The sequence below is a fragment of the Amyelois transitella genome, chromosome 8 (assembly GCF_032362555.1).
Source record: "Amyelois transitella isolate CPQ chromosome 8, ilAmyTran1.1, whole genome shotgun sequence".
Taxonomy (NCBI): domain Eukaryota; kingdom Metazoa; phylum Arthropoda; class Insecta; order Lepidoptera; family Pyralidae; genus Amyelois; species Amyelois transitella.
Window position 1 is genome coordinate 7,462,676 of NC_083511.1, and position 19,919 is coordinate 7,482,594.

General features: G+C 31.9%; 1 protein-coding gene across 1 annotated transcript; it reads left to right on the forward strand.

Annotated features, from left to right (window-relative positions):
• Positions 1-3,040: 3,040 nt before the first annotated feature.
• LOC106135783 (circadian clock-controlled protein daywake) lies at positions 3,041-17,271 on the forward strand. Its single transcript, XM_013336166.2, has 5 exons — positions 3,041-3,372; positions 10,648-10,867; positions 12,221-12,351; positions 13,037-13,192; positions 16,352-17,271. The coding sequence occupies exons 1-5, from the start codon at positions 3,291-3,293 to the stop codon at positions 16,516-16,518; spliced, it is 756 nt and encodes a 251-aa protein (XP_013191620.2). The 5' UTR covers positions 3,041-3,290; the 3' UTR covers positions 16,519-17,271.
• Positions 17,272-19,919: the final 2,648 nt, after the last annotated feature.

Sequence of the window (19,919 nt, forward strand, 5' to 3'; positions counted from 1 at the left end):
TGAACATACAGACAGACAGACAAAAATTTTTTTAATCACATTTTTGTGTTTGGTATCGATCCAGTAACACAACCTGCTATTTATTTTTTCAATATTTTCAATGTACAGGATTGACCTTTCTACAGATTTATTATATGTATAGATTACTAAGACTTCTTACAGATTTGCCTGTTTTAATTTGGCAGGCTAAAGTTTACATTCTAATCTGTTGGTTTCAAAGCCGGGCTCTGGCAAACAAATTATCTAAGCAAAAATTTTGAATCAAACTTTTGACTATAATTTTTAGGTGTAAGTTATGATCATAACAATAAACGATATGTCTCTAAAATTAAACACATAACCATGTATAGAAAATATTGATACACATAGTAAAAAATTTCCTTGAAATTTTAAAAGACACTGACATGGCATGTGTAAAATATATAATTTCCATAAGATTTTGATTATCTCTATTGATTGAATGCTCTGATTCGCTCAAGAGTTAATTGTATTCGTTATTGTACTCGGTTAGTAAGCATGAAATTTTGTAATTTATGGTATCTAGGTATGATTGTACTTGAGGATTAATTTGAAGCTAATAGAGATCTATCAGGAAAACATATTCACAAACTGAGCAACATTAGTGCTACTTTTCCATATCTACTAATATTTAAATTTCAAAATTGTTATTCATTATTTTGTGAATTCCTGAATATCACTTAATAACTGTCATATCTTTTGGTTTCTCAACAATGGTTGCGTCGAATAAATTACTTAAATCTAAAGGTATAGAAAAAAAGACTGGTATTTTTTCCTCGAAATTCCCATGACAATTAATTCTATAAGAAGGGTTTTAAAGAAAAAAGGAATTAAGAAGAAAATTTAAACTGAAATGTAGTACTGTATATAATTTATACCTGTAGCTAAAATAAACTGCATTGACTGCGCATTTAGAAGCTACAAGTCCATGCCATTCTAATGTCAGTGTGGTCAGTGACCATTTATCTCAGGGTCGTTCAGATGCGTTATGAGTACACGCTGCTCTGCTAAGCAAAAATAACATCCTAGTAATTGTTCTAGTTTAATGTTCTCTGTTTTTTTTTTTATATTTTATTCTTTTTGTGTTATGGCGATGTAATGATAAACATACAGCTAAGTATGTGAACTAGAGGATTAAACACATATATTAAAACCCTCATTAATGTAGCAATATGCATCGTTAGTATAATACTTTCTTTTTTTATTTACATCGCGAAAATGAGAGAGATTAAACAATGTCGCGGGAACAAAGGATAAAAGGTAATAAATGTAATCTTCAAAGCGATCTTTGCGACTAATAAACCTCTACGTGTAGCGTATTAATATCTGAAATACTGATATTTTCTGAACATTGTGTTAGGTTATGTATTAAAAAATATCTATTGATTTCAAATCTGAACTTTTCAAAGTTTTATTATACAATTCATTTGAAATTATTACTAATGTCTACACTGCTTAAGTAGGTAATTTTATTAAAAACAGTAATTATGCCTAAGAAATTCAAATTCTTCTTTAATTTCCCATCAAACGTAATATTATCTCATTGGACGTTGAACGGGCCGAGGGTCAATTTCGCCCGTTCAAGATACGTCTTGTCGTCTTGGTGTCTTAGTGTCGATGTCGATTGTCTTTTTTTAACAGTCTGTCAGTCAGTTTTGGTCATCTAAATTGTCAAGTCAAAAAGTGTTTGTCCATGAAGGCTGAACGGCCGCTTCAGACGTAATTAACATAAGTCCACCTCGGGGCTTGCTGACTTACTGACCTAAATGTTATTTCAGGATTTTTATCCTATATTATAAAAGAGACAAAATCCTTGTTTTTTGATTTATTAATTCATTTGATACCTATATAAAATTTAAGGAAAATATGATAAAAAATGTTTGTTTTTAATATCACACTTCTTAATCAAATCCACAAAGATGTGCTAATACAAGAGTGCTAGCCCGGCGGCTCGTGAAATAATAGGATATCCTTCATAATTTCAGATATGAATCACAAAAATAAGAGAAACGCTGGCTTTACGAAACAGCTGGTATTCCCAATCATCACCTTGTAACAGTTTGAATTATAGCAATTGTTTACAGCCCGCATGTATTACTATGAATGGATAATAATATGTAGGTACCAAACATTGAAATAATTTTCTCATTTTATTACCATGAAAAAGTATTCTTTAACATGAATAAATTTATTTATAATATTATTACTGACTCCATATTTTATATCTCCAAAAAATGAGTGTAGAAAATAAACGAGCAATTTGACAAACCTCTAAAGTACTAGTATACCATCATCTTTCCGGATTTATTCAGCCTTGTTGCGACTAGGAGACCTGAGTCCGCTTTTGACCACGATCTTTGAATAGGTAAGTCATCGCGACCCTCAGCTTAGCTTGGATCATGGTAACTGATCCAGTTGCCTGAATATATAAATTCACTCCGTTAAATTGCTTGTTAAGCTTGAATGAAGTAAGTTATGAATGTGGATGAAGCGAAAAAAGTATACAGAGATCGTGGCGATTGGAAAGATGTTGTCTCTGCCTACTTCTCCGGGTGCGTGATTTTATGTATGTATATACCCTGTTAAATAGAATTTGACTTAGTCAACCTCGACAATTCTCAAATAAATCTCAGACTATCTCGAAATTTTGACATAATTTGTGTGCAATTTCATCGTTATCAAATTTCACCCAAGCCAGGTGACGGCCGCTGTCGCTACTTCGGATACCCCGGACCATTGCGCCCCTTCCATTTTTGCATCGCCTGACTATCGTCCGATCTTTCCTTGTACACTATTTATTGCCCTTGATTTTGCTTACACAATATTCACTTTACGCAGAGTCATTATCACCTTCACACTCTCTTAATATATTATTCTTAATCAATTTGCTTTTATTCATCCTCTCCACATGACAAATCGGGTGGTTAATTTAAGTGACATTATCCATCTGATGCTTCCGATGTTCCTAATGCTAATATATAAAAAAGAATGAAGACAAAACTACAAGGCGCGAATAATTTCCAATAGATACAAAAGAATAGGCGAGCAGAACGCACGCACAACAGTACTAAACATTTTATAGAACGGATTAGCGACCAACGTTGCGTGAAAAGCAGGCTTCACATTGGCACAGAGCTAGCCGAATTTATGCAACCCGAAATAAGAAAGAACTCGTTTTCATTTACATAAGTAGCCGAGTAAACACGAGGGTCGCCGCGCTGTGTCTGTAAGTTTGTTCGCGCGCCGGCGGTCGTGTCCGTAGTGATTTTACCATGTGTGAACGATATGTTCTGGTCGTCGGTCTGTTGGCTGTAGCTGCGTCTTTCGTAAGCGATTGCAACGCGAAACTTGCACGTAAGTTTATTTTATAATTCGTAAAATTCAGAAAAATAATCAGAAAAGGATGCCTTTAATATACTGGATAAAAATTATCATGATTGATAAACAATTAAATTTTAATGTAAATGTTGTTGTTTAAAAATTTGCGGATTTTTAGTTGCGTGAGTTTATGTAAATAATAATGGTGAAATATATTATTTTGACAAAGTCCATTAGGTTGCATTTGGTATAAAAGATTTCCTTTTTATTTTGTGATGAGTTATCGAACGTTTGATTTGGTAAATAAACTCTCAATTGATCTCAAAGTTAACAGAAACACTGGACTTGAAAGCAAAGCTAAATATGAAGGCGCAAACGGAGCAAGTTAGATTCCTTGTCTTCAAGACTAACAAAACTAGTATAAAGCAAAACAAACACAGTATAGTTAACTGGGAATATTCTGATTAACAAACTGGCGTTTCATGAACTTAATTATAAATTCTTTCATCAGAATATATGTAAATTCGTTATTATATACAACAATTGCTAGGCACACAAAAATACTCTCCATTTCACAACATAATAGTTTCATTTATTCCCTTTTTCCTCCTGGCTTTAGTCCCGCTTTTGACCATGGATCCTGCATTATGTGAGTCAGGTTTATACACAAAGCGACATCCATATGACCTTCGTAACCTTAGCAGGAAAACCCAGCCCGTATTGGATCGATCATGATTACAAATCCAGTTGCCTAAAATATGCAGGTTTCCTCACGATGTTTTCCCTCACCGCAAGCGCTTTAGTTATATTTAACTTAACTAACATATGTATTAGGACTAGACTATCGAGATACGTATATTTAATAAGGATCTTCTCAAATCTCATATCATTAGTTTTTAAATTAGAAAATTACAAGGAAGTTCACTGGGTTCCAACAAAGAAGTTCGCAGGGTTCAATTTTTTTTAAATATCAGGGTTCATATTGATTTACCTTGATATTCCTTTTTTATTCTAGGATTTGACCATGAAACAACGTCAAACTTTCGCAGAAACGTATAATATTAGCGTGAATTTATGCAGTTTTATTATATTTACGAAACATATCTTTACAAAACTAGTAGTCATTTCGAAATAATCAGAGATACGAGTTATGAATGGTTAAGGCTAAAGGTAAAATTTGTGGATGATGATACTATATCTAAATCGTGAGGTCAATAGTGAGAAATATTCAAACGATCTTAAGTCAAATTAACCATTTTTAAAGTGAGATCGCGTCATCATCTTCATGTCAACTAAGTTAACAACTTACATTTTAATTTTCTACTATACTTATTGAAATGTTAATCAGATTTTAATGAGATTTATTTGTAAATACAGGTATAATATTATAAAAACTTCTACGTCTACTAGAAAGCATTTTAATAAAATGACTTCTATTATTGACCTATTCATGAGCCTCTTCGTTGTTTTATCAGTCAAATACTACGCGGCAGCTATCTTTCCTAGGTATAAGGTAATGTAGGTAGCTATTTTTCTCAAAATCCATTAGAAATCTTAAAATATTGCAGGATTTGTTACATAATATTTTCGTTCAAAACGTGACTAATATCGCAAAAGCCTTGTACCCAATATGCTGCACCTTAAGAGGTACCCACGGTAATTTAGGACGTAATTCCAAAAGACCACAACGATTATGTATGTTCTGACCATAAATTGTTTGAAGTGACAAAACAAGACATAATGATACAATTTAACATTTAAGAACATGATTTTAGGTACAAACGGTCAAAGGAGGTAAAAAAAACATGGGTAACATTGAACAGAGGGGCTAGCGTGGCACGCGCGTTTTTATCGCGCGATAAACTATCGCTGTCCCGTTTCATATCAAATTAAAAAGCTAGCCTCACAGGTCTCATTCATAACTTAAATGACGTTGCTAAGAAGTGCTCAATATTACCTAATATTTCTAATTATGACGCTTTTCATTACTGTAAACTTCAAAAAATAAACCATTTAATTTCTAACTAGGCATAAAATTAAATTTATCTTTACCAGGAATTGCATTTGCCACTTTTGTATTTGACAGATGAAAGCCTTTTTCTTTGGTCTTCCACCTTAAAGATTGAAATCACTTTTACCGAATTTAGTAAAGTGAACAGAGAAATCACTTAAAAACCTTGCAATATTTGTCATAGTACCAATTTTTTTTAATAAACAGCCAAGAAACCGTAAACTTAAACCAGTAAAACTCGTAAACACAGTCGCAGATGGCCAACAATGGGCTACAAAAGTCATACGTAAGATTTTGCCCTTGACTTCTAAATAAAGACATCAAAAACAATCCCTGCATACTTCTTTCGCTTCATTCACATTCATAACTCTCTTCCTAGAATACTCGTCGGTTTCGGATACTTTTGACCTGACCTTTTACTAGAACGTCTCCTATACGTTTGATGTGTTTAATGATTCAGTCATCTTCTAAGACATCTGTCGTAAGATGTAGAATTGTCTGATTCTTCATTGGCAGATATTTTATAACCTTTATATCTTAATATTTAAATTACTATTAGGCAATGAGCTAGCAACCTGACAATATCTAAATATCAATTCTATCACAAAGCCTCCTAGCTAAACGTTGCTTTAAAGTCTCTTCGAGACGTTATATCTACTGCGTAAGAGATGAGGAATATTATGAGTTTTTTTTTCAATCTTTACTCCTCATAAACCGTCAATATGTCTTGATAATCGACTTTCGTGAATACTAATTACATGCAATTGAAGGTGTACTGAATGTGCATGCAGTTGACACACATACGAATATGTACCCGTAACACGCGAATAAGTTGCGAATCATAGTGAAGATGTCAAGTTTAATTTAAAGTTGGTTTTTAGTTTCCTTCATCTTATAACAATATATTTAACTGTATAGCATAAAGATAGTTAAAATTATTAATTATAGTTCCTTTAATTTCTGCATACTACTTTCGCATTCTTATAACAAACTCATCAGTTAAGGGTAATCTCAACAGTTAGTTCAAGATTACCAATTTGTTCAAAATATTGAAAGTAAGTCTATTTAAAAAAAGACAATTACCGTTTTCTGTTTCTGTAACAAGAAGTGAGTTAACGCAGTTAGCAACCATCTGACCTTCTGATGATTTTTAATACGGGAACCTGACTTGCATTGCTCAAATTCAATAGATATGTATTATTAATTCACAACATGTTCAATGTTTTAAATAAAAATTATTATGCAAAGTATATGCTTAATAAGGTCTAGGAAATCATAAGTCTTCCTGGCTGTCGATATACATACATATAAAGCAGATTTTCAGTCCGATTGTGTGCGAAGTGCAAAGTATAACCAAACTGCTTACTTAGATAATGATTTTGGAAATTCCAAAATTTTTATCATGATCCGAAATTTTATCATTATTTATCATGATGATTTATGAAATACAGGAATATATCTTGATCCCTAATGGAGTAGACAGAACCAATAGTCCCAAATAGATTGAAACACCCCGGTCAGTTGGCTTAAGGTAGGAATTAAGATTCAGATTTATATATTTTTTTTTACAAATCTGAGTAACTGTTTTATATTTGTATTTTTAAAGATAGAATATGAGGTCACAAAGCGCGACTAAAGGCGTAACTCAAAACGATAACAAAGAGGGAATTTATTAATATAAAGCTAGTAATAAAATACAAAATACATAACATTCAATCAATTGCCTTGTAAATTAAAATTTGTATAGAAACATTTACGTACGTATAACAATATCCGCGACAGGGCAGTATTTCTCGTTCGCGGCTCATTGCCCCCGGATCCTCTCGGATTTTTCCGGATGATCACCCTTGGAAAATGTACAAACAAACAATTACTGTAATATCCGCCCCTTGTTTTATTTTGGCAACAGTAGAAATCCTGAGGCTTAATTTTATTAGTATTACTGTTTTATAAAATTATTTTGTATTATAACTACGGAACGCCCACGGCTTAGCGACACCGTGTGAGTTGATAATTAAAATACATTCCAGTGAGATTTAATTTCTTTTTTTAATCATATCTTTGAGTACATAAAATCATGCCCCTTTAAGGACAGACTCAATCATTCCAATTCCTTCATACGCTTTCACTTTGTCCGTATACATCATCTCTTTCGCCAGAAGATCCCCGATTTCATCAAGGCACTTTTATCTAGACCTTCTTCTTATAACGTTCCGATATGAAAATATTTGGTATTTTTGGTTCTGGAGTACATAAACACTATTATGTAACATCCGCTGCAGTAGCATCGTCCTCTTTGTTATAAATAAGCTATACTTGACCTCGATCATTGGGAATTATGAAAATATGAAAAACACCGTCTAAGAATTTGAAACAATTTAAAATATCTGTAATGATGACTTCTTTTATATAAAAACCGTATTCATCTTGATAATATAAAATGCATTTTTATAAAACTAATTTTAAATAAATAATTGGCTACTGTGATACTCTTCCTGTGAAAACGAGCTACATCCTACACGCCATTGGCAAAGGAAACCTGCGCGTACGCACAGGGTCAAGCTTAATAACTGCTTCCGTATTCCTATTTTCACATCACGTGTTAAAACTAGAAAAGTTGTAACAGAGTTAAAAGATTAACCTGTAATAAAAAAACTTGCCACCATCTTTGCGTATTGCCATTGTGACTGAAACCTTGCACATTCAGGCAACTGGTAAGTAAAGTAAACCTAAGTATATGACCTTGATCCGAAATGGGTTAGGTTCCTCTTTAGAGATCATACGGTGATTGCTACTTGCTACATGTAAACACATGACTTAACTCAGAAACGTGGTCATCGGCGAACTCTGAGCTCCTTCTACAGAGTTGAGCACGCAACCGAGTAACATGACGATAACTTTTTCCGTGTTAACTTACGGCACCAGTTTCGGATAGAGGCTTTTGTTTTAAATTCATTTATTCATGCAAGAACCTTTATCTTAAAAGCTACACTTATCACTTTTAATCAACATTAGGTATACATACATACATACATACATATTGTCACGTCTATATCCCTTGCGGGGTAGACAGAGCCAACAGTCTTGAAAAGACTGAATGGCCACGTTCAGCTATTTGGCTTTATGATAGAATTGAGATTCAAATAGTGACAGGTTGCTAGCCCATCGCCTAAAAAAAGAATCCCAATTTTGTAAGCCTATCCCTTAGTCGCCTTTTACGACATCCATGGGAAAGAGATGGAGTGGTCCTATTCTTTTTTTTCGTTGGTGCCGGGAACCACACGGCACATTAGGTATATTGCTTATATTTCCAGTAAGTCCATGGTCAATTCTATAACCTCTTGTCTTACCTATCAATTACTTGCTTGGCCTATCTATCACGATCATTAATCACATTAATAGTTCATTAATTTATAAGTTTAATCTACATTATTCAATTTGAAAACATCGAAATAGGGTGTTCGATGTTATTAATAACAATTACAGCACATATGAAACTTTGCACATCCTTATTAGCACATAAGTTTTGAGTTTTTCCGAACCGCGGTACCTACAGAATTTGGTCTTTACTGTCAATGTATACCGCCTTTATATTTTTCTCTTATAACTTAGGACCCTACTGCATCAAGTTGGAAGGTTAATGAAGTATGAAAATAACCATTTTGCGTAATTATGAACGTAAACCTTGTGACAACAGATTCATTTTGTCATTGTTGGGAAATATTTCATGGCACTCAGATTTCCGTGGGGCACGTAAATTTTGTTGAATCAACAAACGCAAGTAATCCGTTCTTTGATGGAAAAACTTTAAATATAAAATTGGCTAAGTCCGAAAGAATTCGGAACCACGAAAACTTAATTACAGAAATCCTAAATCAAACAAAATGAAAAAACTATGATTTATTTTACCGACACAAGATTAATTTTTTTTTATTTTTAGAAATCCTTTTTTTTTTATTTTACTAATCTTAAATTATCACTGAACTATTACAATTCTCAGAAATAATCAATTCTATGTATTAAGCGTAAGTTGAACACATAAAACTGTTTTTATAACTACATGCATTTAATTCTTGGATCGCGTGCATATTAATCGCGAAACACCGACTATATTGCAAAACTTTAGAATGGCGGTTACTAACTTCACAATATATTAAAATCCTCAGTCGATAATACTCTTCAATATCCTGTGTTTGTTGCCCACTTAAATCATGTCTTTATCTCTAAGGGTAGACAGAGCTAACACACACAGACGAGCTTGCATAAATAGAATTATAAATGTGAATAAAAGCGAAAAATGTATGGAGGGATCGTGGCAAGTGGTAAAATGTAGTGGCTACCTACAATTACTCCTCCGAGAAAAAAAAACGTGATTTTATGTGAATTTACACCGAAAAAAAATTGTGTGATATTAATAATTCAGAGGTATTACAATGAACTGTTGAACCCGAGCATAAATAAATAATGAAGACAATAATAAAGATGTACATAAATCTCAACATGTTCTAACTAATTATGAATATGCATAAGGTCGTGAAGTTTACCTAAAATGATGACTTGAACTCTTGACATCAGAAGAATATGATTGACTTTTGATGACTGAATGACTCATAGACATAGTAGCTAATAATCTGAATTTATGTATGACTATTGTGTTTAAAATTAAAATGTAATAGGAAACTAGGAAGTTGTCAACATTAGAAAATTAACATGAATGATTGACTGAAGAGTTAAGAATGTTGTTAATGATACATCTGTTTCCCATTATAGATCTTACTAGACTTAATCACACTTTGAATTTAAATTTGGGTTCCGCTATTAGTGACTTTAGACATATGAAAATATTTAATATCACACGTCTCTTTGTAGTCAAGCATGTCTCATTATGCAAAGATTTATTGTTACTATTACAAGAAACATACAAACATAAATCACGTCTTAATAACTTACCAAGGATAGGATAGAGCCAAAAGTCTTGAAAAATTCTGAAATGTCTCGTACAGCTTGATGGCTTGATGAAGGAAATAAGATTGTGATAGCGACAGGTTGCTAGACCATTGCCTAAAAGAAGAATCACACATTTATACGCCTTTCCCTTAATTAACTATGGACTTATTTCGCTACCAAACACATCATGGAAGCTTGCACTATAATGTGCTTCTTTCCTCTCAGTCACCTTTAACGGCATCTCAAGTGATGAAGTGGTCTCTAAGTGGTTCTTAAGTGTCGGTAACCACACGGAACTACAAATTATAAACTATAAGAATCAATCTAACGAAAAAAAATTTATACCTCCACAGCCGACTTCATCGTGCCATGCAACAACACAGAGCCAGCATGTCTCATAAAAGCAACCAAAGACGCTATTCCTGGCTTCTCAAAGGGGCTGCCACACTTGGGAGTACCTTCCCTGGACCCGTTTGTCATCGATGAGCTCCCCATCCAGTTGCCAGGCATTAAGGTCACTTTCTACGAAGGAAAAGTCACTGGGCTGAAGAAATGCGAGGTGCTCAATGTTGAGTAAGTGTTCTAAGGATTTAATTTTTTGGCTTGTTCGAATACATACCATACTGTTGTTAATAATATTATACTTAATATTTTCTTTTTGTCATATTATCTAAAACTAGCTCTTCTCAGTGAAGTTAAATCTTTTAATGTTCTTTATTTATTAATGGCATAAAGTAAAGGATCATGCTTTAATTAAAAAGAAACTATAAAGTTATTTTCTTTGATTTTTTACACATGCTGATGAACTATGAATTAGGAATAGAAACTGTAATCAGAAAACCTTTGAACATAGTGTTGACATTCTCAAAATTCACTTTTAATATTCTTTTAGACCCTGAGAAACAAAGTTGAATGCGGTCAAATTAAAAAACAATAAGGCTGTTTGCTCAAGGAAAAATGCACGAAAATGGTGATTAACTTGGACCTTGTCGGCTATAATGGGGGTTTCTTACAAATGTCGAAATGGGCACTGTTGAAACCTATTGTACGGGTAGTTTAGTTTGTCTAACTGTATCTCTTCAAGGGCGAAACAATCGGATACACAAAACATTACACAAGATCAATTATAGCGCATTTTATAGTTGCATCATGATAAGTGATATTATACTTTGATGGTTGTTCTGAGTCATCAAAACCTTTCTTTTTCTTTTTTATAAAAAAGAATTGTTCTTATCTAGTAGCTTTGGATTGAATTAAATCTTTTTTCCTTGATGGAAAGGTCAAAATTTCAGAAGTTTCATTTGCCACAGTTTTCAACAAAAGGTTCAGTGATGTGGCGAACCTTTTGAACTATAAATTGAACTTTCGTTACATTTAAGCGTTGTACTACTCGTATATTAGTTATGACGATATTATATAGTAAGATTTTCCAGAGATTCTAAATCAGGTTTTCAAAAAAGTTTAGCACATACTCGTAAACCTAAAGACCATTTAGTGAAGAGTTAGTTATGTTGAGGTTTTTAATAGCTCAGACATTTCTTCCTAAGTGATTCTTTATAATTTGCTTAAAGAATGAATAAAAGCTTATTCTTCTGTGAGTTTTATTTTAGGCAACTATATTTTTCTTCTTTATTTTTACTTAATGATAAAAAAATCCAGCTATATCATATTAATTTATTCTTCATACTTTGTTGAGAAATTAAAATAAAAATATAAATAAATAAATATGGGATTTTCAGTATTTCCAAGATGGCCTGTCTACCTCGCTAGAGATAAATAAAAACATACTCAATGAAAAGAAGAACTTCTTTAGTACTTAGTCAATAAGACATAAAAATAATTATTCCCATCAAAATCCTATCAAAGCAATGTACACGAAACGCCCATTTAATTTCAATATCTCACAATTAATTTCTGTGATTTCAGGGCATATCTGGAGAAAAACATTTTCACATTGGAAGTTCGGTGCAACATCACGATCAAAGGGAAGTACACGGCCGTCGGAAGATTACTGCTCTTCCCCATCAACGGGGAGGGCGACTCCAAAATTAAAATTGGTAAACAAAATTATATTTGCCTAAGGTTAATTGCAAGTTAATTTAGGAATACTTTCGCGGGCCCGAGATGTTTTCGTAAAATTAGGAGAGTCTGAAAGGAATTGGGATTTTCAATTTTCTTGTTGAATCGAAATGGATATAAAATAAGTATTTAGGTCTGCATTTGACCAACTGGTTTATTTTCTTTACAAGTGACGATAAAGTATTAATATTGATTAAGTTTTATCCCTTAATTTTTTTTTCTCTTTTTTCAATAATTATAATAAAATTGAAGATCATTTAATTAAAAAAATATTTAAATTAAGTGTGTCAATTTCAGAATTCTGTACCCACATTGCAATAACGAAATGTTTTTATTTCTGTTTTATACATACATACATACATATGGTCACGTCTATATCCCTTGTGGGGTAGACAGAGCCAACAGTCTTGAAAATACCGATAGGCCACGCTCAGCTATTTGGTTCAATGATAGAATTGAGATTCAAATAGTTCTGTTTTATATCATATAATTTTTATCTTTATGTCTCATCTGTCCTTATAAACTTAAACAAACTGCTACATTATTGTTGTGCAATAAGATTAAGAAAAACAAAATTAGTACATTCAAATTTTTATTATACCAATAATTCGTAAAATTCTAAAGATAAAATAAAAACTAACTTATTCTTTTTTACAATTCCAGTTAACTCCGTGATCAAACTGAACATCAAGACTAAGTACTTCAAAGACGCGGAAGGTCGGGACCACTTCGGTATCAGGAGCTATAGGTACAACTTCGACTACGGGGAGAGGATCGTGTATACCATCACCAATCTCTTCAAGGGCAATCCAGAATTAAGTTAGTATAATTTTTGTTATTATCACTTCTTAAATTAGTTCAAGGTTTTCACTTAAAGATGTCAAACGACAGTGGCGGGTCTTTAAATTAGTAGATTAGTTCAATCACCTAGGTTTGTCAACGATTTCGGTGATCTGAAGGGATTTAATAAACTTTCACATAAAATAAACATTTACTCGAATTTAATGCACGCAAGAATTATTTGTTTATTTAATATTTAAGCATTTTTTGCTCAAAAAAAACAAGGAAGTCACTTATGTTGTATAAATTAAAAAAAACTGCTTACCTATTTACAAAATATAACTCATACATAATTCGAAATTGCTAAGTATGTACTTGTAACAATATTTTGTATTCCAGTGACTTTTATAGCTGACTTAATAATTTGTAGCTGTATATAAATGTTAATAGAAGCGGTCAGATGGATTACATAATTGGAAAGCGGCTTGATTCTTATCGCTCTATGTATTACGTCCAATTACTAGTTGCATCTACGTTTATCTAATTATGGGTTCTTTTGGATAATATAATGTATATTATGCTATATTAGTATGCGCTACGTAAAGTTAAATTTTTGGAACTTTTATTTAAATATTATATAAAACCCACCCATTATATAGATACACAAAAAAAAATTCTCGTGTTACTTCAAAATACGTTTCATATATGTAGAACATTGAACCAGTGCTGCTGCTTTAAAACATTTTTATAAAGATTAGTGAAAGAAACTAAATACTATTGTATTTTATTTTTTCTATAATTAATAACATATATTTTGTATAAACATTTGTTGTGACAAAAAAATGTGACATACATTTTTGGTTATTGTATTTAAATTCAAAATAACCAGTTTCAAAATGCACTTATTAACCTTTAAATTAAAAAACGGTTATCATTCTACATAATAGATATTTGACCAAATTACCAAAATAAAGGAATTTCTCAAATACATCTGGTGTCTGCCCACTACAGAGTGATGTAATCTGTTTATATTCCACAACCGGTCCATATGCGTGTCAATGTTACCACGCTTGGCAAATCATTTTCACGGAAATCCGACGATTTTTATACAACAAAGCCGGTAAATAAATTTATGGCTTACCTGATGGCAAGTGTACCACAGGCTTTAGAAGGAGTATAATAATGTTAAGGGTTTGGAGCACCTAAACAAAAGAAGAACTTTAAACTCTAGTAGTATCTCACTGATAACTACACTTACACTTATTTTTTATTTATACAATTTTAATTTTGATTTTATTTAAAACTTTTCTTTTTCTATAATTATTTTGTTTTAATTTTGATAGAAGTTTAAATTAACCATGCGATTTAATTAAAGAAAAAAAGTAGTCTTAATTCTTCAATGAATAGTTGAACTGTACCAACATTAAAATTGTGAAACAACTTTCTCCTTTCATGACATGGTCCCGGGTTCGAATCCCGGTCAGGGCATGATGACAAACTTTCTTCTTTCTATGATTAGCCTGGGACTTGGATAATTATCTATATAAGTATTTACTATAAAATCCTTATTGTATCGTTGGGTTTGTATTTCGTAACACAAGTTTCGAACTTACTTCGAGGCTAACTTAATCTGTGTAATCTGCCCCGTATATATATGTCTATATATATTTTTATTTATGACTCATAATTACAACATACAAAATTCTTCTATGAAAACGAACTTTTCAACAACGATATCTAAGTTTAATAATAAATTTCTACTAAAACTCTCTCCTCGGTGTTTGTATAATTATTCGACAAACGTTACGTCATCGGGATGTAGAGTAACCCGAGTGGCTGAGTAACCCAGTGAGACCGGTTGCTCAAGGACGACGCGCCGGCGCAACTGATTGCAAAGTGCTATCAGGTCAACTTGCAATTTATCGATATAACATGACTTAAAAAATTGCATTTAACTATAATTAATATTTAACGATTAGATTTGGAAATTGGAAAAATATTTGCGCTAGCAAAATCTGGTTAATGGTTTCGGCTGAGGGTTGATACATACCTAAATCAGTAACCGGTCATCTCAGGCCAAAGCCTAATTAATTTATACTTTTATTTCTATTACTGTCATTATTTCCTATAACAAAGAAAAAGTTGAACATCTAAGCTGAAGATGGTGTTATTAAAAAAAGTAATACGAAATATATGTATATACTGCATAGATATATTATGTAATCCCAATTTAAGTATAAGCATTTAGTATAAGCAATATATTACTTTCTTCCGAATAGGTCTGTAACCTATTCGGAAGAAAGTAATATATTGCTTATTTTCAAAGCTCGCTCCGAATCACTACGTCATATCATAACTAAATGGATCGGTATGGCCATACAAGTTGGCGCCGTGCCAGCGTATTGTTAACATGGACCACTTTTTATCACAAATGTCAATGTTGCGAATGAGACATCCTACAGGAAAACAATTTTTTGGGTAAAAGATAACGACGATGTGCAAACAAAATGGTTCATTACTTATAGAATTACGACTGAAGCAAAATTTCGGTACAAAGTATATTTATTTAATTTTGATTCATTTTGCCTAATTACATTTTTTTTTATATTATATATCTCGTGAATATTAAAAAAAATCAAAACGAAAATAAGGTCTATATTTGATGATATATATACGAGTATATATACTCGTATCATCATTTACATAAAGTTGCCGTCTGAATTCAGTGACCCTATCTTCCAGCCTAGGTATTCCAGTGCTTGTATAAAAATAATAATAATATTTCCTAAGAGTCAGTAATATCCATAAATCTAAAATAAAATTGCAAAAGACGACCTCACGACAAACGAACCTTGAAATTTATGATACAAAAATGATGCTGATCGATCGATAGCCTTAAAGTCATGGCTGAAATACTGATGCAACTATCACTAGCCCAGTTATTTCAAGAGGCATAAATCATTTACCATTCATATCGACAACCTTGTATATAAATAGATATGATTTTATTCATCAAAATCTAAATAAGCTGCAATATAATTCATGTTCAATCTTAATTAAAAAATATTTATTATTGAATGATAATTTTGAATATAAAAAATAAAGAAAAATAACAAAAAAAAAATAAAGTAATTTTTTTTTACATAAATAGACAATCCAATAATTAAATTAATAACATAATTGTATTCTTTATTTAAGGTAACACAGTGCTGCAGTTCTTGAACGAAAACTGGAGAGTGGTTACCGAGGAGTTCGGAAAACCAGTTGTGGACTACGCGATCAACGTAACAGTTACCACTGCGAAGAAATTCTTCGATGCGGTACCATACGACGAGTTGCTCTATGTGCCAATACCTAAGTACTAGTGTCAAAGACCTGTCTAGTGATCGCAGAGCACTAATGAGATCTTGTAACTGTGTGTGTGATCTTTGCTCTGTGCTAGTGATATTATACTTAAACGTGTTCTTTTTATTAATGTGTTGTTTTGGTAAATTATTATTTTTTTGGTACTCGAAATTTGAAACAAGTTTATCAGATTTTTGATCAAATGATTAGTTCGCATATGAGTAATTATTATTTTCAATGGCTAATTTTTTAATTTGTGAAGTTGTATCTGTTTCATCTAAGCCGCCAGAGGGTATTTTAGTTTATTAAATTTTTAATGTACATAAGAAATATGTAGTATAAAAGGCAAATGTATTAATAATTATGTACCTTTTTAAAAGCAGATTAAATGTGATAGTGGATTTTTGTAGTTACCTTAAAGCTAGATAGCCATTTTTAGAGTTCTATGGACGGTGAATTATAAATATCTTACCGAAGAAAGAAGTGCATATGACAAAGAATTGTTTTACTGGAAATATTATAGAATCTGCACCAATTTCTTCCGTTTTATTGTTAACACCAAATTAAATTTCTTTTAAACTTTACTTCAAGAAACAGATTTTTTTGTTTTGTAGCATTATTTTAAAAACAGTTAGATGTGCACCTACAATAGACTACAAAGGAAAATTGTTTTACAAAGTTTATTTATTGTTTCGTACCCCTGTCATTCAACATTTAAGTTAAAATTTTAATCTAATAAAGAAATATGTATCGATATTATTTTCTACATCATATTTTGTACTTGTTATATTTCGTATTAATAAGTACTTGTACATTTCAACTATTTAATAAAAAATAGAAATATGTTTTAGACTTAATATTTTTATATAAATATACGTTGATGTAATAAAAGTAATATTTTCATTATTCTCCAGGTCAACATTGGGGATCAACATTATATCATTTTATAAATGAATGCAAGACTTTTTGAAAATCCTTTTTTGCTGATAACAAATACCTAAACTTACTTTAGGTTTCCCTGCAATGATTGCGGAAGTCAGCTTCATATAAAATCTGATTCAAAATAAGGTTGTAGTCATAAGTAGACCCTGGAATTCTCACCAGAGAGATGAAGATGTATCGAGCCAATAACTCCAGGAGGAAGAAATTCAGCTAAATAACAATGGTGGAATTGATATTCATATAAGTAAATGATTGCTGGCCCAACAACTAAAAGTTGAATTTCCTTTAATTGCTTTGAATTTTTGCACGCAGAAAGAAGCAATTGGCTCGCTTCATAATTTCGTCGTCGCTACCATACTAGCATGGAACCTTCATTATTATTTCGTAAACGAACTTCGCAAAAATGCAATGAGCTTTTTGTTAGACATAGAAATAAATAATAATCCAATTATATCTTACTAATTATTTAAGTCGCCGATAGTTATTTAAAAGAGAGTCAGCTGGATCAAAAACAGATAATACCTACTTTATAAACGTTATAGTTACATTACGTTAAAATAATACACACTATAACATCTTAAGCATATCGTTAAAATACAAATAATTATTATATTGAATAAAATACATATTTTATGTATATAAAGATACATACTAGCAAGAGAAAAAAATAATTTTTAAGTACGCCTACGAAATACGTGTGAGCAAAAACGTTCAAAAAATTAATGTCTATTCGATTTTCTCCTAAGTCACCCAGTCAGGTATTTAACCCATCTTGTCCCTTCTTAAAATACCAATAGACGTCCAAAATAAAGAGAAGAAAAATCATATCATTAGGTATACGAAGAGTCCTGTCTGACCTCCGTAACCCTCTAAACGGGAGAACCTAATCTAGCCTGGACCATGATTTTTTTAACGAGGTGAAAATGTTAATTCACGGCATCGTTTAAAAATACTCGTTACAAATTACCCAAAATTGACTCTTTTAAATGCTTTCAAAAACTTACTTGCTTAACGTGTCCTTTTCGAGACCTGTAGCTTCGTCGACCTCGTTAGAGATATAGACGTTAGGTATGTATGTAGGTAAAATACTTTAAAGTTCATTGGCATATCGTCAACGATTTATGTAGGTATACATGTTTAAGTCATTAAATGACGGTGTAACAGATTAAATTTTTTGTTAAGAGTAAATATATCAATTTGGCCTTTATTACCTCTACCTCATCAAACATCGCGGTCAATGCTGCGGTTTGTCGGTACAAAATGTGTTAATTTTTGCTTTATGTAATTGAGGATTCACGCACCATGACGGATGGGATTTCGCAATTGTACAACACTAAAAAAGTATTAACAATGTTGTTTTATTAGGTTCTATAAATTGATTAACCGTCTTATTGCAATAGGTTAAGGTATAGTTTACTCGGGGACGAAACATCGTAATTTTATAAATTATTTGTTTTCAAAACTCACGCAAAACATATCAGATCATCCGTTAGAAATATGAATAATTATGGCAAATGACTTAAAAACTATTCATTTGTTATTCTTCTTACAAAAGTTTGTAATATAAAGCCGGGGCTGGTCCAAACTCTATATATATGGCTATATTTACAACTTTTCGAAATGAATTGCGTTATAGTTAAAAGTTTTTTTAAAAATTAATGTACCAATTTTATTTTTTTATCAAAGCATATTTACACAATAAATGCAAAAAAATGGAGGATAAATTTCATGTTTTCTCAGGGACTACCTATAGGTATGTCTCTAATCAATTTCATACAATTATTGCTACTTTTCTTTAAAACATTTGGACATGGGGTATTCTGCTCGTGACTGAAGAAACTGGTTTGACTATACTACTCCACAATATGCAAATAAAACGCAAATGTCTGTTTGAAATCTATTGTTACTTCGTATCTCCAGGATACTCTAATCAAAATAATATCTACAAATGCTGTTGTCACATATCAAGACGAAGTCGCTAACACGTGTGTATAACTGTGTCCAATAATAACAGATGTATGCGTGCAGCCTTGTACTACTTATATCTGATGAATATTATTAATAATTTGGCGGTCCGATTTGTTTGGAACTTAAATGTATGTGATTAATAATATCATTTTTAAAATTGAGTAATAGCGTTTATAACTTTACTATTTGGTTTCGAAATTAAATTTAAATGTACAAACAAAAGTATACATATTTATCTCTTACGGGGTAAATACAGCGAACAGTCTCAAAAAGGCTGTTAGGCCACGTTCGTTCAGTTCAGCTGGATGGCTTCATGATGGACTTGAAATTCAGATTGTGATAGGAAACATAGCCTTAAAGTAAATTGCAAGCCTCTACAAATACAAATACCAATTATCTTTATTACCCATAAAAATTACATATGTATTAGAAGCTAGCCTAGATCAAATTAAGGACGTCCTGGTAAAGGGTCAGGTCAAAAGTACCCGAAACCGCCGAGCTTTTATGAAGA

Coding starts and splice junctions, on each gene's coding strand:
- LOC106135783 (XM_013336166.2), top strand. CDS start 3,291: ATGTGTGAACGATATGTTCTGGTCGTCGGTCTGTTGGCTGTAGCTGCG. Junction 3,373..10,647: donor TTGCAACGCGAAACTTGCAC/GTAAGTTTATTT, acceptor ATACCTCCACAG/CCGACTTCATCGTGCCATGC. Junction 13,193..16,351: donor CAAGGGCAATCCAGAATTAA/GTTAGTATAATT, acceptor TCTTTATTTAAG/GTAACACAGTGCTGCAGTTC.